Below are 23,287 nucleotides of genomic sequence, written 5' to 3'. Positions count from 1 at the left end.
GAAGTGGATTATATGGGAAAGGGTGAGCAGTGTATACAGTGCAGGGGTCGATTCTGGCCCGGCTGGAGCCTGAGCAGGCGGAGCCGCACACCCTGAAGTTCTTATAAACGCCGGGTCCCCTCCTTCTGCTGACTTCCAGCACGGAAAGTTACTCTGATCTGTCGTCTGGGTAAGTTTGATGATGATATGATGATGATTTCCTGTAAAACTTCCAGATTTGTCTTAAGGTCAGTATCCATGTCTTTGTCCATCTTTTGGATAATAACGGTGATACATTTAGATTTAAGAGCGCATCACTACAGCGGCTTTATTAGCACAAATGATGGTCTGGCTTTAGTTTTATTAATGAGTTATAACAATTATGTTGCTTCAGCTCCTCACTAAATGTAATCAATTCCCTTTCCCCCCCAAACAATTAAAAGCATAGACGCCTTGTGCAGGATTTAATCCAACAATTACTTATTTATCATTGTTAAACTGATACTTTGTAAACCTCTGCTGATCAATCTCTCAGGAAATTTGAGCTTTTGCCTACAGGAAAGTGAATTTGCAAAGCAAATATTAATTTTTTGTTTGACAGTGCCAATAAAACATTCTGATTCAGTTCTTTTACGGGAGCCGTTGCGTCGTTTCCCTTCCCCTCGCTGCACGGTTACACTGGCCAGAGCTGGGAAAAGGTGTTTGCTGACATGCGGAGTGAGGCTCCGATTCCTTAGATGGTGTTGAAGTTAAAATCCACGTGGAGATGTTGTGCGTGAGGTCGGGGGGCTCGACATGTTCGCGAGCATCTGCTCCCCTTCTTTTAACCACAACTGAAATATATATTACTTGAATACTGAGATGGGTTGAGAGGCTTCTATGTTTCTATGAGTCGGATCTACCGTAGAAGATTCAGGGGAGCCTTAGAGGTTGATGTAAAGAAATGATGGGAAAGTTACGGAGCAGGACGGGAACATGAGTGGAGTCAGTAATCCGTCCGTCATCGGGTCATTTCATGGGTGGGGGGGGGGGAATAACATTCCCTCCATCAGCACATTAGCCTTTTCACCTCCATCGGCCTCACACAGCCGTCAGCTTCACGCACGGCCAAGCTAAAGCAACCGCAATGTAAAGAAGTTATTCTGGGAATGCGTGGCAGCAGGTATTCTTTAGAATAAACTGTCCCCGCTGTCGGTGGCCCCCGTGGACACTACAACTAACAGTGCCTGTGCACTTCCTTAAAAGGAGGCCGAGTGCACTGTCTCATCTGAGGGGATGCAGGGAAGGGAGCGCGCATAGCTGCATCTGTCTCCTCCCAGTCACCATTGCAGGAGAAATTTGTGACTTTGGACCAGTTCGCTGAACTCTTTGCTCCAGTTTCCACTTCCATCGGTGTCCCGCGCGGTGACGTCACGGCTGCTGGGAGACCCGTCCTGCGCTGCACCGGTGCAACAACACGCGTGTTGCACGTCTCTCCTCCTTTTCCATGTCACATTGCGGCACGCAGACATTTTAACGACTGCTGGAGAAGGTCAGCGCCGCAGTGCGTTGCGGCTTGTAAACTGTGTGGAATTTGTGTCCTGGTCAGGGACTTTTTCATACGTGACCATGTTTGGTCATGTGGAGTAAGCAGCTGCGGCCTCTTGATTGATTGCAAACACCTCACAGGCAACAGTTTATTCTATAAGTCAGTTAAAAGAACACTTTTAATCTTTTCAAAAGAACTCCCGAGCTGCAGAATTATCACAGGAGGCCGCTTACCTCATGCTAATGTTTCAGCTGATGACACATGACAGCAATTATTTTTCATGCTTTTTTATTATTCCATGTGACGTAACCACAATTTGACTGGAGCTGGACTCCCCAGTGATGCTAATGATGGGTAGCAGGTATCACCTCTTTATTTCCCTGACATATCTGATCTCTGCATGTCCGTCTGTATATTTGGGAGGGAGGATGATGCCCCCCCTCCCCACTAAACACTGGGTCAGGGTCTATCAGCATCCTGAATCACGACATTGACACATCAGCTAGCTGTTAGCCTGTCAATATTTGCTGTTTCAGGTCCATAATGCCCCTGGAAGAGAATGACTGAACCCAAACTGGTCCCCTTTAAGAGAGCTGTGAATGAGTGTTGTTTCCACAACGCTGCCATCCTGTAGAATTAACTGTGAAGTTGAACCACACTTAGCATGCTACCAGGCTAATACTCCCCATTTATAGAACTGGACAGGTTTGGGCCAAACAGTTTTTTATTGCTGATCCAGGCAACCCACTAAAAGGTCAGCCAGATCTCAAAAAGTGCTTACATTAGGAAGAGAATCACTCACTATGAGAATGGATGTTACATCAAGAACTACGGCCTCAGCTCTGCACCCTCCCCCAAAAAGGTTTTGTAAAAAATGAGCTCCAATAAATCACCTTCTTATTTCAAGGAGGATGTGTAAATCCACGCACGTCAGGCTCCCCCAGCACAGCCCTCGACTGTGTTCCTGCAGGACGCGTCTTCTGGCTCACGCCGTCTGGAACCTCTTTGACTGTATATGGCTTCAGACACAGTCAAATCTAAACTATTATATCACGCTGCTCCATTATGACGGCGCGCTCGCTAACAAAACCAAAATAAAGAGAAGATTGTGAAGCGAGGGAACAATGTCTCATGAGCTCAGCCGTTTGATAGATGGAGGAAAGTCAACCATAATCAATTCCCCTTCCTCTTCTATGGGATTGGCCTCAATAGCCAGTTTACCCTGACGCTGTATCTGCTGTGTGTGTTGGCTGGACCTTCTGGCTGATTCCTTCGCAGATTTCAACAAGGAAAGTGTGTCATGATTGCTGATTGCTTGGCGTGCAGGTTTGAAAAATTCCAGTTCGTTAGGGGAAAACTGATTTCATAAAGAGTTTTCGTTGGCCGCTGTCATGAAAGTACTCAACGTTGTTGCAGTGCTGAAGGCGATTTGATGCGCAGCGGTTTTTATGAGCGGCGAGGCGCTGAGAGCAAAAGAATAACGATGTGAGATAAGAAGTGGATTGAGGTTGTAATGGCGCCATCGGAAAACAGCGTTTCAGAAGCAGATTTTGGTCCCACGGATTGTGACACGGCAGCAGGATGCACGGAGATCTTGATGGATTCAGGTCTGGAGTCTTCAGAAGTGTGTTGCACAGCTGATTCAACCTTCTCAAATGAAACTAAAGATCCCAAGTCTTTCCTCACTCCTGAGATCCTAGTCCAGCGTCCAGGCTGCTGGTACCAGAGAAACATCTGAGTTCACCTGGCAGAGTCGATTCAGCTGCATAAGAAGGACAATGAGCTCTTTACACGAGTGTCAGTGCAGGTAATGCTAATGTAGTAACAGAAAAAACCTGTTTACAGCATTAAACAAAGTGACAGTCCACTTTTATGCATCATTGCTCCGCTGACTTCACGTTTGTTGGCTGTTCCACCAGGTGCTGGTGGTGCACATGCAGTAGTAATGAATTATTAGGAATATTGGATGATAGCTGAAGAGGAAGAGAAAGGCAGCGAGCGGGGTTTCTCCAAACTGACCACCATTAAATGACACTGGAAAAATCTGAAGTCAGAGATCAGGGAGGGGACGTGAGACGGAGGGAGAGGATGAGGAAGAGGGAGGCAGAGAGGCAGGCTTTGCCTTTTCTGGTAGTTGAAGACGCTGAATGAACCAGCAGGAATCCTTCATGCTGCAACGGCTGAGACACAAACCAGACTAGGAGCTGATGTATGAAAAACCGGGAGAGGCTGCTGTTCATGGACTCGAGTTTCAGCGACTGCTGAGGTGCCGCTCCGTGATCCAGAATCTGGTTGTGATACATCGCCTCTTATTTTTTTAAATTTTGTTGCTTATCTGCTTTTGGCGTGTGGAAGTGAAGTTCACTGTCAGAGGGTTTTATTACTCACAGAGCTGCCTCATGTTGTCGTTGCATCTTTCAGTAAGAAAGTGAGGAGCATCTTTGGGGCATCATGGATGACGACTTTGACCGCCGCATGGAGCTGAGGAGGCAGAGGAGAGAGCAGATGCGCCTGGACGCCCAGACGTGAGTGAGCCCTGCAAGATCAAATAAAAATATACACGTTTTATGTGTTGTTCGTGGTTTAACAACCGTTTTGTGGTAAATAACTCCCCACTGCACTTTGGGAAAGATAGATTTGGATGTGACAAGCGCGCTGTCGTGCAAAAGTGACCCAAAGTCTCTGTGAGCCTGCACGCTTTTGGATTTATGCTGCGTTGAATCAGAAGAGCTGACAGCATGTCAGTTTTATCACCTGCGCTGCCTTTATTTGCTCGTTAAAGAGTCAGCCGGCTGTGCTGTTGTCGGGATTTATCTCTCCCTCTCCGACCGAGCTCGGATAAATACCGCGCCGCCTTCAGGGCCCCCTGACATGGCCTCTGCTCAGTAAACGTCCCGTCACGAGAGTGAAGGTGCAGCTTTGGCTCTCAGATATACTCAGATGGCCCGTGAGGGTGTGACCTCTGCAGGAATGCAGAAGAGTTCAGAGCAGTTACACATCCGTCCGTCCGTCCATCCATCCATCCATCCATCCATCCATCCATCCATCCACCCATCCATCCACCCATCCATCCATTCAATGCTTGGACTTATTAAGAATTATGGCTATGGGGGTGCTGGAGTCTATCCCAGTGGTCACCAGATAGGAGGCAGGAGAACATGTTCGAGAGGACACCTGCCCCAGTGGCAGCTTAGAGTCTCCGGTTACCTTAATTTGGACTGGGTGAGGGCGCCAAAGACCCTGGCAAAGCCACAGAATCTGACTAGTTGAGGCAAATGTGCTGCTGAGCATCAGTGCTGTCCTTTGACATTGGCTAATGATGAATAAATAAGTTAATTTCATCTATACGTTTGAAGAGAAATGGACCCATGTTGCTAAGAGCCCAAGCTGCAGGATAAGAATGTCATCAGCTGATCTGGTTCCGATCAAGGCCAGCTGCCGTCCCGTCGGCGCTCCAGACGGAACAAAATATCCCAAAACGTTCCAGACAATTTTCTCACAGTCTGACTCTGCCAGGACAATACTGCCAAGTGGACCACTGGCTCCGCTGGCATGTTTTCAGTATTATTATTATTTCAGTATTGGCGTCGCCAATGATGACGATGAAGAGGAAGCTCGGGAGCAAAGGAGACGTGCCAGAGAGGAGAGGAAGAAGATGAGGGAAGCGGAGCTGGCTGGGACCACCGAGGTCATCGACACCAACAGGTACGGTGTTCAAATCACCAAGACCAATGAAGGTTCAGCAGACATGAAAAGATCCAAACAGACGGTCACTTTACAGCGTGTCAGAGGCCGACTCCGCCCCTGCCGCCGCCGGCGATGACGACCAGGTCTTGCTGGACCGCCTCGCCAAGAGGGAAGAGCGCAGGCAGAAGAGAATGAAGGAGGCCGTGGAGAGACAGAAGGAGAACGACGTGGGTGAAACCAACGGCACAGAGAACGACAGCAGTCTGCAACAGGAGGACAAAGACGAGGAGGACGAGCCCGTAGGAAAGGAGGACGATGATGCCAACTCCTGCAGGACAGCAGAAGAGGACAAAGGGGAGGAGGACAAGGTTCAAAAATCAGTCTGAGTCACTAAAGAGGGTTTCATTTGAGGCTGGAGCTCATTCATATGACCGATATTTCATGTCCTTCAACAGGAATCAGCCGAAGAAGCAAAAACAGTCATCACAGCAGCGCAGGTACATTTGTTATTGCAGATTTTCTGCTCTCTTTCATCAACAAATACATAAATTCCACTTCACCCTTGTGGGATGAAGCTAAATCATCGGTGAGCAAAGATCCAACTAAAACAAATGCTTGTGGTAATAAATGAATCCGAGGTCTGTTTATGAATCCGATGCTTCCTGCTTTCACTTCGATATAAATAATAGGAAGTTCATGTCTTTTGTTTGCGTGACAAAAATATAACTCGTATAATTCATAGGAGAATGAGGAGGAGACGGCAGCCGAGGAAGAAGAGAGAGAGCAGCCCAATTTAGGAATGAAAGATGCAGGAGAAGAAGAAGAAGGAGGAGGAGAAGAAGGAGAAGAAGCTGTTCCTGAAGATCAAAAGGAGGAAGAGGAAGAGGAGGAGAAGAGTGAGAGAGAGGAAGAGGAAAGAGAAGAAAAGCTGAGGATAGAACAGGAAGAACAACAAAAAATAGAAGAGGAGGAAAGGCTCAAAAAAGAGGAAGAAGAAAAACAGCAAAAGGAGGAAGAGAAGGAAAGAAGGAAAGAGAGGAGGAGGAAGAGGAAGAGCAGTCAAGAAAAGAGGAGGAAGAGAGGATGAGAAAAGAGGAGGAAGAGAGGATGAGAAAAGAGGAGGAAGAGAGGCTCAAAAAAGAAGAGGAGGAAGAGGAAGAGAGGCTCAAAAAAGAAGAGGAGGAAGAGAGGCTGAGAAAAGAAGAGGAAGATAGATTGAAAATAGAAGAGGAAGAGAAGCAGAAAAGGGAGATGGAGGAAAAACTCAGGAAAGAAGAAGAGGAGAAAAAGAAAAGGGAGATGGAAGAGAAGCAGAAGAAAGAGGAGGAGGAGAAACGCAAAAAAGAGGCAAAAAGGAAAGAGGAGGAGGAGAACCGGCGGAAGGAGATGGAAGAGAAAAAGAAGAGGGAGGAGGAAGAAAGACAGAAGAAAAGGGAGCTAGAACAGAAGAAGAAGAAAGAAGAGGAAGAGAAACGGAAAAAGGAAATGGAAGAAAGGAAGAAAGAGGAGGAGGAAAAGAAGAAAAAAGAGGCGGAGGAGAAGAAGAAAAAAGAGGAGGACAAACGCAAAAAAGGAGAGCTGGAAGAGAAAAAGAAGAAAGAAGAGGTTTTCGCTTTATTATTTCACTTAAACTATACAGAAACCCAACTTTAAAGTTGTTTTTTCTAAATTCTTTCACTTATTTCTGTTCCTGTCTTCTGTTTCAAGGAGGAGAAGCCAAAAAGATTTGGGTTTAAAGACAAGGTGAGACAACGATTTCATTAAACAGAGACTGTAAAACATTCACAATTTTAACGGCTCATTTTCCCTCTTTCTCCCAAGTTTGAACCACCCAAACAGAACGTTTCTCCTTTCGAGAACAAACTGAGGAAGACGGAGAAGACGTCGAGGTACCGGTCCGAAACTCTCTTCAACGCCCAAACTTAAGAAGTTCTGAATCCCCCGTTGCGTTTTCCACCGTCAGGGACGCCGTTCCGCCAACCAGCCCGGACGATGTGGAGAAAAAGGAAGCCGAGCGGAAGCTGCAGGAGCTGAAGCGGCGACGGAACGACGCAGAGAGCGAGGAGCTGGAGAAGATGAAGCAGAAGCAGCAGGACGCCGAGGCCGAGCTGGAGGGGCTGAAGAAGAAGAGGGAGGAGAGGCGGAGGATCATGGAGGAGGAGGAGAGGCAGAAGAAACAGGAGCTGGAGGAAAAGAAAGCCAGAGAAACGGTGAGGTGGACGCCGTCGACGCGTCCTCAGCTTGATGTTCCAGGTCTCTGACCCGGACGTTGGCGTCTCCAACAGGAGGAGAGGAAGAGGATGAGGGAGGAGATAGAGAAGAGGAGAGCAGAGGCTGCGGAGAGGAAGAAGCAGATGGAGGTAGAAGAATCTGCAAAACCCGCCTTTGCCATCAACCCCAAGGGCTCCTCGAAGGTGAGTTTTGGAGGCTCCTGATGCTTGACCGGTCTCCCTGCTAAAAGTCTGCTCGGTCCATAAATACCCATCATGCAACTGGTCACTCCACCCAAAGAAAAGTCGCTTTGTCTGTTTTTGAGGTGTGGACCTCATGAGAACTTTCCAGATGGCGTTTGTTGTGCGCAGCGTTTCCAAATCTAACAAAACTAACACAGAGGTCAGGCTGAAAGGTCTTGAGGCGCCCTCTAGTGGTCGGCTGGAATAAAGACACGATATCCACCCCAATACCGTCAGTAGGTAGGGGTCGGAAAGTCAGGGTTTCAAATAAATATTTAATGGAAAAGTTTGGTCCGATGAAGGAAATATCTGCGAAAGGCAAATGTAAAATACAGTTTATTAAATATATCTTTCATCCCACGTCTTCGCTTCACGTGGGCTGACGAGGACAACTGGGGGCGTTAGTGCTGCGTTCCACTCAAACATGGCCCTCGCCTACCACCAGCGTGACTCTGTAAATGTCTCGCCGGACTATTTTTGGCGCAAGATCGAGAATTATGCGCCCTGCTTCTGCACGAGACGTGCAATTCATCTTGAGCTGTTTGTGTATTTGCTGGCTCGCTGACAGCCAGACGCTCCGGCTCACCCGCTCGCCCGGCGACCAGCGCAATGTCCAAGTACAGGCAGTTGTCCTCGGGGACGGGCCGGTCTGCTCATTGGCGAGGTTATCTTGGATGCTGGTCAGGAACAACTTGACCAGGACTGACTTGGCCTGTTGCGGAGAAGCTGGTGTGTAACCTGAATCCTCTTCTTTTTTTTTTTGGTACAGATTGGGGAGAAGGCTGAGTTCTTGAGCAAATCGGCCCAGAAAAGGTGAGAGATCGGGTTGGTAAATAAACTGGGCCTCACTGGACGAATGTCTCACATGTGTTCATCAACGCAGCGTCACACCCAGGGTCTCCCACACCCCCATCGTCTCCAGGATCGGCAACAGAATGGACCAGTACGCATCAGCCATCCAGGTGACCTGAAGGTGTCTCGTCTCTGGAGGGCGACTCGTAAACTGGCCTTTTCCACATGCAGAGGACCTTAAATCCGGTGTTTCAACAGGGTAACAAAGAAGGGAAATCCTCCAAGTCGGCAGTGGCCGATATTCCCTCGGGAGGCACGCGCAACATCAAGAGCATGTGGGAGAAGGGGAACGTCGGCAGCTCTGAAAGCCCCGCCCCCACCGTCAAGGTGAGCGGGGGAAAGGTGGGTGGGTGAGAGACGAAGGACAGAGTCGGACGAGTGAGCCTCCTCTTTTCCCAGGATGTGGCGGGTATCAGAGGAGGCGTGGCCGGACGGGTCAGCAGCTGGAAGGCAAAGCCTGCTGAGGTGGCCCCCGCACCTGCACCGGAGCCGGAACCTGAACCAGCACCGGCGCCAGCAAAACCAGCAGTGAGCCCAGATTATTCCTGCTTACTTTACTTCACATCTGCTCTCCCAAAACCACCTCTTAATGTTTTTGAACTACGCATTTTTAAAATAAATGCATCCAGCTGAATCTCACAGCACATGTATGTAATATGTAAAGGAGCTACATGCCAACATGCCCCCCTCCCCCCACGGTTTCAACACCCTTCTGTCAAGCAATAGTGGTCTCTTCTCCTATGTTATAGCCCTATAAACTCATATAAAGACCACAATTACCACACTGTCCACAAGCATAAGGCTCTATAAACGTGGTGTTGGTGTTATTCATGTTTTTTCCTCATGATTTGCGGAGTCAGCAGAGTGAGGTCAGTGCAAAGACGCCGTGTCCTTCCTTTAAACCGGGACACCAGCTGCTACTTCTTACGCGTCCCTCCCCGAGACGCACTCTGTCCACGTGCAGGAGCATTTCTGGGTGACGTGCGACATTGTTCTGAAGTGCACTTTATGAGTGAGATATCTTTAGGATCAGACGTCTCCACAAACATATGTGCTCCGACACCGCCCCCTGCAGGCGTAAAGCGGGACAACAGCTTGTTGCCCCCCCTCTTTTACCGTGTTGACGGCTCTTTGAATCTCCTTTGCATTCTGTTTTTCAGCCTTCCTCATCTAATCTCTTCCTGCTATTATTTCTCCACTCTTCAAACTGGTAAAGGCGCCCTTTCTCGTGTTGGTGACAACTGCATCTATAAAAACCCATGCTGCATTGACATGCACATAATTCTATATTTTACAGCATTTACATTCCTTTTCTAATCAAATTAACTCAAAATGTAAAGGAAAAGTGTGTTGCTACAAAGTAGAGGGTTTAAAAAACCATTTTAAATGTTTGACATTTACTCATTTAAATTTTGCACGCAGAAACATTTTTGTGGCTAATTTTGGATAAAAGCAGAAATTAACTTATTCCACATGTTTGTTTTAATACAGGAAGTGAAACCAAGTGACGTAGGTAACAGACGTGGGATGTGGGAACCCAAAAAGACCACCACCCCGGCCAAGGTAGCACACAGACCCGTTCCAACCATATCTAATATAGTTCTAATGTAATATAATCGTATTGTTTCACCATTCCTACATAATAAGAGCCGATTTAAGCATTTGACGTCTCTCTCAACGCCAATTAAAACTACAATCAACTTTTTAATTCACAGGTGGCTGTTGGAGGCAAAAGCAAGTTTGCCAGTAAGTAATCCACCAATGTAATTTACAATCACACCCTGGGGAACTATTCTGGGGTTCCGTGGTATCCATTGTGCAGCAGGTCATCAAACACGTCCCTGGATAGTGGCAGACTGGTTTATGACCGCCACGGTTCGCCGGCCACGCCCACCAGACGACCCGTGGACGCGATTTATGGTTTAAAAAAAGAAAACAACAAATCCTTTCCATGACCTTGCTGCCCAGTAAAGGGATCCATCCGAGCCTCACCTCGTGTCACCTGGGCCGGCCGGCCGATGCCGATCATGGTGTCGGGAAGCCGTGAGACATTCCAGGGTGCAGCTGCTTGATTGTCACATTACAGGCGGCTGCTGGTGTGGATTACTGAGTGTTTGCGCGGCGCAGTGCTCTCCATCACTGCGCATTTATTTAGAGCCGACGATAACGCGCCAACACGTATCCTCAATGCGCAATAATCCCCCAAATCGCGCTGAGTATCCACTGATGTGGGCCCAGAAAAGCTCCCCGTCGCTGTTCGCCTGGGCCAAAACTGCGGACAACGAGGGCGCAAAGTGTTTGTGGCGCACCGGGAACCGTAAATAGCGGCTCCGTTTGCTCCCGCTTCTGCAGAAATAGACCCCAGGGGAACGAAGTAAAGGGCAAGTGACAGAGTTGCAGCTTTCAATCACACCGAAATGTGTGAACTTTGACTGCACAGTGCGTGTCACTAATAATAGCGGAGACATAATCGGATCGTGACTAATACGTCTTTAATATCTGGCTGTCTTTATTAGCAGGTGGGAGGACCTAAAACCCGGGCCCAGCCTTACCTGACCAGCCTCAAGGATCTGCTACTATATCTACGTCAAGTCCACACTTGAGGGAGCACAGTGACATTAATTCCTGGATGCTGAATGAAGTATTTTACCGACATTGTTACGCGCCTTTTGTGCCATCACTGCTTTTATTTTTTTTAACTGATCACCAGGTCACGTCACAGTCTGCTTTTAAATGGATGGGTCAGCATGTACTGTATATAGGGGATTTACTGCATATTTACTGCAAACTGGTGCCATTTTCTCCCTAAAAAAGTTTTTAAAGTGATTTATAACATTCCAATCCCAGGATTCCGGCCACGTGTTTCTCTTCCACCAACCAGAAATGAGAATTTTACCGACTTCTTTCCATTCCCCCCATTAATTATCACATTAACCGGCTAACTGTAGCGCTGGTGACGTCATTTGCAGCCAGTGTCCAGACGTGGTGACGTGAGAGTCCCTCGGCTACATGCTGAAGCTGTCAATTATGACTGTTTTAATGACGTCAAATACCCGACACCAGATAATCAACCTGAGAATAAACACGGATGGCAATAATTTGAATTTATTAGTTGATTTTTTTGAACCTTTGGATCATCAGGAAAGACTGGAAAACAGGTCATCACCAATGAAAACACATCAGCCAGTCATTTAAACACCTACACAGCCAGAAATGTGATTGATTGCCACCAAAGATGAAGAACAGCATCTAACTGCATGTGGTTTTTTACCAGTTACTCCTGATTTAAACTCAGACCTGTAACCAAGGATTCGCTGCTGCCCCGGTGAGCGTCGAGGGTTATTTGTGCCGCTGCCACAGCGGTTAGAGTTTATTTGCCAGTGATAAATTGTGTTTTGGAGCCTTTTGTTCCTGTCAGTCAGCGGCGCCAACATGAACCTGCAGCGATGGCTTTGTGTGAATGTTTGAAATGATTGTTTGTTGCTGAAATAAAGAAGCGATGTGCTATTTTGAACAATCTGGGTCGTTAAATCTTGGTCAGCTGCAGTGTGTGTGTGTGTGCGTGTACCTGTGTGCGTGTGTGTGATGGACGGAGCTCGTCCATACTCGTCTAACAATAGAGCGGACAGCCATAGGGTGCAGCGGTCACATGAGGAAGAAGGGCTGGACTCTGTCTCCTTGAGGACCTGAAGGAGCTCCAGCCTGCTGCTGATCTCTGAGCCGCTTCTGTCTGGGTCCCAGGTAGGAACTCTGGTGTCACTTCTACTCAGATTAAACCTTGCCGTGGTCATAAATCTCACCAGGGAGGGATGGCAGCAAATATTTCTGGTGGAGGAGAGGGAGGATTAGCTAAAAATCAAGCAAAACACTGACTTTTTGTTTTTACAGGCAACATTATTATTTAAATCAAATGATATCTTAACACACAACTTACATCTTAAACTAATGCACTTGAACACAACTCTGATTCAAATGATGACAAAAGGATTTAATGTGTTTTAATTTAAAAAAAAAAGGATTATAATGAACCTTGAATGAAGGACTTGTATGTAAATATTATCAATACCTTCTGTGATATTTAATGGCTTTTATATATAGTTTGACTAAAATGCATTACTATTTATAACTTGTGAGAAATATTTCTTTTTTTTTAATGATGTCATATTTTTTGCTGAGCTATAAATAGACTAATAGGGTTCCATTTTACAGAGCTCATCTGCATCAAAATGTCTGACACAGAGGAAGTTGTGGAGGAGGTGGAGTACGTACATATTTGTATACATTTTGTGCATCACGTTTTTGATATTACAATCACTTTAGCGTGTGGATGAATTCAAATTCTAAGTTCTTTTCTCGTTTCGTGCATCCTGCTGTTGTTCTGAAGGGAGGGAGAAGGTAAGACGGGTCTTCTTTATGTGTGTTTGCACCAATCAGCCTTTAATTTCAGAACATTTCACTAATTAATTCACCTTTGTGACAATTAGCTCAAGAAGAGGTGACGGGTGAGTATTGTTGTATCTATTTAAAAATGTCTACTTCTACATCTTAATCATGCTTTTCATTCCAGATGAGTCAAAGCCCAAACAAAAGTAAGTGTCTGGCGTGGGTTTCCTCCCTTTAAAGTCAGTAAGAAGCTGAACTTTCATGAACACGAACTCTTCCTCCTCCTCAGGTTCATGCCCAACATCAGTGCGCCGAAGATACCCGACGGGGAAAAAGTCGACTTTGACGTGAGTCGTCTGTAGGCGGCTGTAAAATCTCCAGTTTTCCGCTTTATTGATTGTATTGGTCTGCGACAGGACATCCACAGGAAGCGCCAGGAGAAGGACCTGTCTGAGCTGCAGTCTCTGATCGAAGCTCACTTCATCCAGAGGAAGAAGGAGGAAGAGGAGCTCATCGCCCTCGTCAATAGAATCGTGAGAAACCTTCTGTGCAGCATGAACTGCATCTACTAGGGATCAGAGACCTCAGGACCTGAGGCTTTTTCTGTTTTTCTCCACTTTGCAGGCAAAAATTGTGCCACTTAATGCCAATAAATACAGTCACGTTTACATTGTTTACTAAAGAGAGATTAATGGGTTTGTTTTGAATCCCAGAATCTTTAAACTGGAGAGGATGAATCCTCGAAACACTGCTAATTCATCAAAGCGTTGACAGATGAACAATGCTGCTGTGTCCAGGAGAAACGTCGTGCTGAGAGAGCGGAGCAGCAAAGAGTCCGGGCGGAGAGAGAGAAGGAGAGGCAGGCCAGGCTCGCTGTGAGTTCCTTCAGACCTTCAGGTGTGAGCAGAGGTGGCTGTGTTCCCCCGGTGTGACGCGCCTGTGCACCCTACAGGAGGAGAAGGAGCGCAGGGAGCTAGAGGAGCAGCGCAAGAAGCTGGATGATGATGCCAAGAAGAAGAAGGTCCTCTCCAACATGACCCAGCAGTACGGCGCTGTGCAAAAGGTCCAAACTTTAAGAATTATCCTCACCTGCTGTTCAACCTGAAATCATGCGCCTCAAGTAGAAAAGTCTGCTGAAAGTGGAGCAAGAATGAGGATTTTGTTTGCCCGACAGAGTGAGAGCAGGAGAGGAGCCAAGAAGATGACCGAGAGGGAGAAGAAGAAGAAGATCCTGGCCGAGCGCAGGAAGGCTCTGAATATCGATCACCTGAACGAGGACAAGCTGAAGTATGTCCTGACTCTCCTGCCCGTGTGAGAGAAAGGGCGTTGGAAAATGGCTTCTCCTCCATCTGCTCTGTGTTCAGGGAGAAGGCCAGCGAGCTGTGGCAGCGGCTGATGGAGCTGGAGGCCGACAAGTTCGACTTTAGTGAGAAACTCAAACGACAGAAGTATGATGTGAGTCAGCGTTCACGCTCATTCCTCCCAATTCGTGTAAAGTTAGAAAACTCCTCACGGGAGTATTATCCCAGTCGCGTGTGCACACGTGCGCCCTCTACTGGACACATCGGGTATTCAGTGAATCCTTGTGTTTTTGCAGATTAATCAGCTGCTTGCTCGTGTTAAAGATCACCAGAAGTAAGTGAATCATTTTATTGTTATCATACAAAAAGATTGCACATTTTTAAATAAAATGTCCTCCAGAAAAATTACCATATGGCCCTCACAGGTTTTAAATATGAATTTTGCAGGTCTGATTGCTGCCTGTGAAGTCTGTAAATTTGGTCATTATGCCCGGATATTTCTTAACTCGCGTTTTCCTCGTCTCCCTTTAGTGCCAAAGGTCGGGGCAAGGGCAAAATGGGTGGCCGGCTGAGGTGAACAGACCAGGCCGACACTGACGGGGGAGACACGGACAGCAGAACCTGACCTGCACGTCCGATTTGTGTGTACCAATATCCCACGTTGTTGGATTACATGTCAATCACCAGGATTTCAAAGCAATAAATGTCATTTCATCCACCCCTGCCGCTCTTGTTTTAATGTTCCACATTTAAAAATCAATTACAAACGTCAAACCGATCAGAATTTGATTATGTTTCTCATTTCTTTAATTCAAAGCTACATTAGGAAGAGTCATTCTCCAGCAGGGCTCCACACAGTGATGATATTACCTGTACAATGTTTTATTACACAACAAAAATATAATGATCTACATCAGGAAGCTGTCACTGCGCTGATAGGGTCAACCCTCGATTCTAGTTCTGTACATTAAAACTATAATTCGGTATACACATATCCACACCAGTGCTTTTCCAGGTTGTTCGTCGGGAGTTTGTGGTCGTGCGGGAGCTTGAAGATGACGAGCGGTCGAACAGCTCCGCCCCCTTTTACCACATGTGGGTTTCTCTGATCTCTGCTATCACTTGACTGGCTTTCTGCAATGCCTGGGGAGGTGAGACATTCAAATTAGGAACATTCCCACACAAACTGCTACTTGGTGACGTCAAACCCAATATCTTGCCCCAGAACAGGGCTGATGAAATGTAGCGCAGCCTGTGACTGATCCCCGACATTATCTTTAGACGCCGCCTGACACATGACGGATGTGTTACCTTGAGCATGTCGGCAGCCTCGTTGCGCCTCTGAGCCATGTCCTCAGACTCTGTCAGCAGGTCGTTCAGCAGGGCCGACTTGTATAACTGACCCACCAGCTCGCTCTGCAGACAGTCCTTCACGTGGTTCACCAGGAAGTGCATCACTGCCTTCGGTACGCTGAAACCAGACGGCGGGAGAGATAATGGATAATGGATAATAAATACGGGGTTATTCAGGGATTAGATTACACACCTGTCCTGGATGTTTTTCCGAACAATCAGGAAGTATGATTTTATGAGCCTCTCGATGACCTCACAGTCCCTCTGCTCCCGAGCTGTCAACCTCCTGGATACGGGAACGGGCTGGCAATAGACCAAATATCAGAATAATGGCAGGAACGATACAGCATTTGTACGTGTAAATTCACTGTACCCACCACGTCCAGCAGGTTGACAGCTTGACCCTTCAGTGGGCTTGAAGGAAAAGGGGGTTGCATGGCTGCACTCTCGTCTCCCTTCTTCAACATGCCCCTCCAGGTCCCCGTCCCTCCCTCGGTCTGCTCGCTAGCGGGGCCGCCTGCTGCGGCCTACAGGGGTGACAGGGACAGTAAGGAGAGGGTGCAGCTGTTCAAGGGGGCACGTGATCAGATCGATGCACAAAAAAAAGCTTCATTCACGAGGCTCAGCAAATAAACATGCGATGTGATAAATGAAGTCAGATGTGCGATACAGAGTGGGAGTAAATGTCAGATAGACAACCGACAGACAGTTGGATTTAAGGGAAATACAAAAGCCTGATTGCAGCCAGACACGTGCAGCCAACAGCCAGACAGAGACACACCTTAGTGACCTCGCTGCTAGGGGCAGAAGGATCAGTGTGGGGCGGCCCACCGGGGCCTTTAAGGAACTAGAGAAGACATCACAGGAAAGTATGGAGAGAACACTGACCGAGAAAGCAAGTGAGCTACAAGAGGAATAAGCGAGCCAGAGGAAGAGTACCTTATCTCTGGGGACAGCGGCGGGAAGGTCTGTTCGCATTCTGTTTCGTCTCTGCTCCTGCAAAATAACAAATCAAGAATGAGGTCAACGCCATTTATCGTCACCATGATATCTGTGAGGACTAAGTTTTATCGCTTACCTCTATGTTGTTGTTCATGAGGCCGCATGCATCAGCAAAATCGGGGTGCTTGGTGTTGATGTAGGCCAGCTCAATGGCAACCAGGTTGTGGACCTGAAGAGGAGGTAAAATAAACCCGTGAAGACTGAGCGGGAGTGAACGACCTGAGCACTGTCCTGCGTTGGCGGCTCCTGACCATTTCGTTAGTGACAGGAAGTCTTTTCCTTAGTAACGAGGTGACCACCTCTACTATGGCATCGTGGAGCTTCGGAAACCTCAACAACTCCTGCGAATATAAATAAGCATTAGCGAGACTGAGCCAGTGAGCCCTTGGGTGCATTGCTGAGTGTGTTGTCACACCTGGGTACTGTAGTTGCTGCAGTGTTGGATGATTCTCTGCATCTCCTCATGAACCAGCTCCACACAACGCAGGCTGGGGTCCTCCAAGCGCTTGACCTGCCTCTTCACCAGCAACTCGAAGGAAACCTCGGGCACGAATAAAGCGGGCCGCGGCCCCTGTTGGGTACAATATAACCTCAGGTCTTCACCAAGATGCCGAGCACAAGAATGACAACCAGGGAGCAAAACCCCACCGTCGCATTCCTGATTGCTGTGAGCACGTCGATGGTTGTCAACCCCCCCAGGGGATCAACCGACTCTAAGGTGCGACCAAATGTTTCATGGAATATATAACAGATTCTTGCTCCACCACAGCTAGGAGAAAAATAAACAGGCATTAATGGTGCAGACAGATTTGGGTGGATATGCGTATATGCTGCTATGTGCAGCTAAGGTCAGAGACTCACAGCTCTGCTGTCTCGATGTACTTGGCCGTGCCTTCGATGGTGCGACAGTATTCTGCAGCAAACTTGGTGATGAGCTGCAGCAACGTGGCGCTTTGATCACCTACAGGCTCGCCATAACTATTGAGCAGAGACTGGTACTGCGCTGCTAGGACATTGATCCTGGTCTTCAGCTCGGGCAGACAATCTCTAATGTGGTGCATCAGGAGTCTATTAAAAGATTATAAAAGAGAACACTTAAAGGGGAAGATTGGCTGCAGCATTAAATCCTGGACAGTCTCTGAAAGACTCGATTTGCTATATTAAACTTTGGTACCTGTTTAGTGTTCTAGCCAGATATTTGGTTCCATTTCTGTTAGCAAGAGATGGGTACTTCTTTTGTAAGAAGGCATGTTCATCACGGATCGCATCTGCCACCAACTTCTTCTGGTTGATGTCCAGCTGACTCCTAAAAAGAAAGCATAAAACAAAAAAAAGGTTTCTTTAATCTTCTTTTAACAAGCAGCAACAGAATATTTAAGCACGACTCGGTTGGTATTTGAGGGGATGGCTGCCTTTACAGAAATATTCAAACAATTGAATGTTTTTACACCAATGATCTAAACTAAATAATATCTCTGTTAACCTCTGTTGACATGAGAAAGGTACGCCTCATAGAGAGTAAACTGTGAAAATTCTACACTCATTTTCAATGCTCAGAATGCTACCACATATCTTGGGAGTAGACTTGTTTGACTGGTGTAGCTGCCTGTGCACGTCGTGAATGTTACCTGTTAACAACTCCGATGATGCCCAGTTTCACAGGAATGACCCTGCCCATCAGTACATCCATGGCGTCTGTACCAGCATCCATCAGATCCAGCTTAGTCACCACTGCCAGTGTTCTCCTGCCTTAAAAATCAAACATACATAATTAATGACAAAAAAGAAGAAGCCATGAGACGTTAAATGCAGAAAATTTCAATGTAGTCACTCACCATCAGGGTCGACCTCCCGGGCCACTTTAAGCGCCTCAGAAGTGGCCAAGTCTGTGTTTGCAGCAGTAACAGCCAGGATGATGGAGTTTGGGTTTGAAATGAACTTGAAGATCAACTCTCTGATCTGGATCTCTATGTCTTTGGGCTGATCTCCCACCGGCAACTGTTGGAGGGATACACACACACACTAAGATCTGTGTGTTTGTGTATGTGTGACGAGCAGAAGAATAAGGAAAAGGGAAGAGGCGCTGAGGTTGCTGTTTATATTTATGTCTTAGCAGCTCACCTTTGTAATACCAGGAAGGTCAACTAACGTGAGGTTCACAACATTTGGCGAGAAGATTTTAAGATGAATGGATTCATCGCTGATGCCCTACAAAGAAAACATTGTGTTACGCTCAGAAGCACATTCCTCCAGAGCTGCAGCTGTAATCTCTCCCAGCGGCTGTAATTAGCAAACCTTATTATTTCCGGAAATTCGTTCTGTCTCTGCTTCAATTTCCTGTCTGATCTCGTCAAAGTCCGTAAAGATCTGAAACAATCATCAGAACAGTGACGAGTCAGACTCCAAAACACATGTGAAACCTTCCATCACCACCAGAAACAAATCTCATTCGCCCAAACTATGTTGTCATTCATCATGTCAACAACTCTTCTCTCCAGGGTATAGTTCTAAAAATAGACTTTATCCCTCTCCATCATAAAAGTTTTTAGGGACAGGGTGTGGGCATGATGTCTTTATGTGCTGAAAACAGGTGGCCATTTCTTAAATACCAGTGAGTCACTGAGCCCACAACATCAGAGCCGGTTTGTTTATGTGCATCTATAGGAAATGCAACAAAAAACATATTTATAATGATTCATATTTACACCCTACCTTATTTTTGGTGTGTAGGAATTTTCCCCATTCCTCTCCATCGATGCCTACAGAGATTTAAAGAAGAAAGCAGAAAATGTTTTACTGGTGCGCCAGATGTGGCCTGCACATTGGTGTAGCGACAGCCCATTACAAAGGTGAGATGGAAAACAACCTGATCCACAGCCGACTTGCAGAAACAAAAATATATGGAAAGAGAAGCACGTGTAATTCAAAGAGCAGAGTTGCAAAAACAGGAACAAAATTACTGGGGTGAACACTTTAGCTTTAATCCAAAAGGTACTGGAGATAAATGTAGATGAGCTATGATGAGGTCAAGCTGGGTGCAGTAATTGCTTAAATAAATAAAAACTAATCTCTGTCTGACTGCCTAATTCCAAGAGCCTAAACAGGTACTAGCGCTTTAACTGAGTGTAGTAAGGTCACATGGTATGTGCTCTGAAATGCTACACAAACACAAGTGGGGGGGTGGGAGAAAATGGGCAAAAGTGAGATTATGATTGTATCAACACTGCAAGGTTAAAAAAAAAAGGGAGACCTTTGTAAAGGCGTCCATTTTTCTTGGAGGCTGTGGTTTAGGGAGAGATGACAGGAGACAAAAGAGTTAGCCTAGCTATCTAGATCAGCTGCATGGGCCTCTGCAGCATGCACCAAGATGCCTTTCTCACATGGGAGACTCTGGTAGAAACACAGCTGCAGCTATATATTAGGAAAATGAGTGTGTAAAATGTATATATGTGCACCATCAAGAGTAAATAGTGCATCATTTATTTAAACTTAAATTGATACACAGCTAGAGAATTGCACAGATACGTTACCATTTTCTTCAGTGGTTTTCTTGCAGTCCTCTGGATCAACGTGCACTAACTGTAGGATGAGAGGCCGGCGGGTGACGATGCCAGTACCACGTGGAAGGATGTCTCTGCCCACTAAGCTCTCTAAAACCGAACTCTTTCCACTGCTCTGTAAAAAAAAAACAACAGCATCATAAGAGAAAAACAAATGTAGCAACTGGCACCCTGAATTGCATTCCCACCAGCCAAAATGTAAATTAGTTGTGGGCCCAGGATATTCTTTCTAATTGGGCAGAACTTTCCATTGGCCTTAAAGCCAAAGGGAGCCATTCAAGGTGTATATCTGGCTTGTTGACAGAAGCTGAATCCACATTAATGAGATCTGGGAAAATATAATGCTGATTTTACAGGCACAGGCGACTCTCGTGGACTGATGCCAACCCCTTGGTTGAAGAAGGGAAGTCTATGAATGCAATTAGTTGAGCTCTGGTCCACATTACAATGTGATCCAAGCATGTTTAAACTGCAGGTCACAGATGATTTGGGGTTTACAGGAGCATTTACAAGAACAATTACAAGCGTTCGCCAAAACAAAGTCACGTGACCAGCCTTGGCTGACTGCCACACCGTCTTAGACAGTCACATCCTATTAGCCGGTATATAAAAGAAAGGGTTGGCCCAAACCAATTAGCTTCTAATACACAAAGTAGGTAGTAGGTGGACAGAAACGGCATCAAAGGCAGTGTTCACTCAGCAAAACTGAGCAGAGTGGACCAAAACTGCCGGATTCTGTTCTGAATGGTACTGAGATAACGTTTGTTTCCTTGACTAAATAAAAAATATGGCTGGGTTAAGATTGGAAGTGAAGACGAACACGCAGCTATTGCCAATTTAAACAACTGGCTGATTTACATTTTCAGCCTGTGCGTTGCTACTTTGCCAACAACGAATGACGCGCAGGCTAAGTTGACTTGCTAGCATTAAGACAAAGTTGCGTTTCTCACCTGAGTACCCACAACAACTATCTGCGGCAGCTGGATAATGTCCGTACCGACCGTATTAAATACATCTTGAAGCTTATTTATGACAGGAATGAGGGCCTCCATCCGTTTCGCTTTAAACGCAGACCTGTCAAACTGGCAACTTTTAGCCTTCTATACACGGGAACAAAGTCATTCAACGATCCGCAGCTAAAGCTACTGGTGACTCTTTGGCTCAAAATACACGGGGTTCACGCGCAGAGTGGAATCATGGGAGATGAAGTCCAATCCAGTCGCGATGAAGGCCCACAGAAAACGTCTTCCGTTTTTATGAACTACATTTCCTCGAGATTACGATGCACGACTAAAATTGTAATTTTATCTACGCAACAATCACCACGGTGACGACCAAAATATTTATGCGAAAGGCTAATTTGTGGAAAAGTGTATAATATGTATATTTAAATGTCAATGTCAGTAATTTACTTACTGACAAAATTTAACAGAAATCTTATTATAGTCTATTTACTTTTCACATGCATATTTCATAAAATATACATAAAATTCTATAGCAGAAAATGAACAAATAAAAAAATCTTCATTTGAGTCTTGAAGTCGCAAATATTTACCAAAACATGTTTGTCTATTCATTTAAGAAATATGTCAAACATACATGCACATATAATATTGGAATATTTGGTGCATTGTACATTAATTTTTATTGCAGGGTAACAGTATAGAATGAATATCTAGAGTACAACTTGCATATAAATGTGAGTTCAATGCAGCTTCTTAGAACTCAAATCATGAGAAAAATGTCTTCTATACCACTGTTATTCTTCACAGCAATCCAATTATTTTACAATAATCGTGGGAGGTTTAAACACAAATACCGAAATTATTTTAAAAAAACACACAAAAAAAGACAAGCAGTGTCAGAAATATTAATGTTAATATGCAGAATACATAACTTACACTTTTACATGTACAGCATAAAAGAACACCTCGGATCACCTAAGGGGAAGAAGATTCTATCTTAACGCCGGTATAAGTTTTCCCTTACGGCAGCTTTGAGCTAGAGTCACTTAATATTGAATATTATGACATAATACAGTCAATGTAGGCAGTTATCATTCCTTTGCGTTGCATCACTGTCCGACAGTACTGTTTTGATCGCCCATGAAACCTGTTTTGAGTCTCTAGTGTGTCCATCAAAGGTAAACATTCGGTCCAAGTCATCATCAACTTGAAGGCCAAAATCTTTCAAAATGACATTGATTCCAAAGGTGAAAGATTTGTTTTTGCTTTGTTTTTCGATTGTACCATGACTATATGAAGACCCCTAAAACATGATAAAGAGAAAGCAGGAAAAACACTGTATGTATGCTGCTTATTTCTGAAAAAACTTCATGTAGGGGATTTGATTTGAAAGGCTTAGATCACTGCAATTATTTTACGCAACGTTATTACCTCACATGACAGCTTATATTTGTTTGACTATTAACTACACAAAATTTTATGAATGGATTTTTATGGCATTTTCCGAAAACATAATGGCCCAAATAAAAGATGATTAAATTTGGGTGTGTTCTGGATTCCATCTTACAAAGGTAATCTAACCTTCTATTTCTCATGCCTATATATACTGTTCTCTGCACTACTATACTGAAGGTCACAATGTGTGGAAAAATGACGTGCTTTTGCCTACTTTCGTAAAAGCATTTACCAGCATTACCCAATTTCATCTAATAACTCATCTTTTACTATAGTATACAGTATGCATTACTATTGCATACAGTAATCCATGGGATAAATTAGCTTAATTTGTCTCAAAGTCCCCACTTCATAAACTCAGTATTCTGTACCGGGATAAAGAATATTAAATTATATTCCGTGTTAATATGGGCTTAATGTTATATTTGCCTCTTCTACCTCACTGCATCACTCCAACACATGTTTTTTTGGGGAAAGGAGTGCTACTTAACCGGAGTCTTCGGCTTCTTTCCTATAAGTATTCAGTTGACCTAAAGCGTTGCAACATTACAGTAGTTTAAATTTGGAAGTGACCCAGAAACAATCCCAGAAAAAGACCCCCATGACTGTGGTACGTCTTCTTCCAATATTGTTGTTGGTAAACACGTGCGTTCCTGCCCCCTGTCGGTCGGGGTAGTTATCTCGTCAGCAGACTTGTTAATATCAACGTTAAACTTGTTTTTAAATTACTTTTCTGCTGTGTTATTATATTATTTGGGGTAACTATTTT

General features: G+C 45.5%; 3 protein-coding genes across 6 annotated transcripts; 2 read left to right on the top strand and 1 right to left on the bottom strand.

Annotated features, from left to right (window-relative positions):
• The first annotated feature begins 25 nt into the window (after positions 1-25).
• On the top strand, positions 26-12,016 carry LOC130535772 (caldesmon-like). The gene is given in 18 exon segments (XM_057051046.1): positions 26-169; positions 3,929-4,032; positions 5,087-5,212; positions 5,289-5,562; positions 5,650-5,691; positions 5,937-6,281; positions 6,284-6,799; positions 6,902-6,937; positions 7,016-7,083; positions 7,158-7,404; positions 7,480-7,608; positions 8,417-8,460; positions 8,531-8,609; positions 8,698-8,826; positions 8,899-9,027; positions 9,991-10,062; positions 10,215-10,245; positions 11,016-12,016. Coding segments are annotated over 17 exon segments (2,358 nt in total). The 5' UTR covers positions 26-169; positions 3,929-3,958; the 3' UTR covers positions 11,033-12,016.
• Positions 12,017-12,716: 700 nt separating this feature from the next.
• Positions 12,717-14,901, top strand: tnnt2d (troponin T2d, cardiac). The gene is made up of 12 exons (XM_057051047.1): positions 12,717-12,760; positions 12,884-12,894; positions 12,984-13,001; positions 13,067-13,088; positions 13,172-13,229; positions 13,299-13,415; positions 13,680-13,757; positions 13,835-13,945; positions 14,057-14,169; positions 14,247-14,337; positions 14,480-14,517; positions 14,715-14,901. The coding sequence occupies exons 1-12, from the start codon at positions 12,726-12,728 to the stop codon at positions 14,758-14,760; spliced, it is 738 nt and encodes a 245-aa protein (XP_056907027.1). The 5' UTR covers positions 12,717-12,725; the 3' UTR covers positions 14,761-14,901.
• Positions 14,902-14,967: 66 nt separating this feature from the next.
• dnm1l (dynamin 1-like) lies at positions 14,968-21,272 on the bottom strand. Of its 4 annotated transcripts, XM_057051034.1 has the most exons (20): positions 21,049-21,272; positions 20,069-20,213; positions 19,789-19,818; positions 19,251-19,297; positions 18,834-18,905; positions 18,660-18,746; positions 18,374-18,536; positions 18,167-18,287; positions 17,713-17,844; positions 17,400-17,606; positions 17,187-17,307; positions 16,954-17,109; positions 16,790-16,879; positions 16,615-16,707; positions 16,476-16,532; positions 16,318-16,383; positions 15,914-16,063; positions 15,730-15,839; positions 15,495-15,654; positions 14,968-15,326 (listed from the first exon to the last, which is right to left on the bottom strand). In XM_057051034.1, the coding sequence occupies exons 1-20, from the start codon at positions 21,148-21,150 to the stop codon at positions 15,270-15,272; spliced, it is 2,166 nt and encodes a 721-aa protein (XP_056907014.1). In that variant the 5' UTR covers positions 21,151-21,272; the 3' UTR covers positions 14,968-15,269. The 4 variants fall into 4 exon arrangements, with proteins under 4 accessions (XP_056907014.1, XP_056907016.1, XP_056907015.1 ...); XM_057051036.1 differs by lacking the exon at positions 16,318-16,383; XM_057051035.1 differs by lacking the exon at positions 19,789-19,818.
• Between the last annotated feature and the right edge of the window lie 2,015 nt (positions 21,273-23,287).

Source organism: Takifugu flavidus, chromosome 13, assembly GCF_003711565.1.
Source record: "Takifugu flavidus isolate HTHZ2018 chromosome 13, ASM371156v2, whole genome shotgun sequence".
Classification (NCBI taxonomy): Eukaryota; Metazoa; Chordata; class Actinopteri; order Tetraodontiformes; family Tetraodontidae; genus Takifugu; species Takifugu flavidus.
This window is presented reverse-complemented; position numbering and strand designations above follow the sequence as displayed.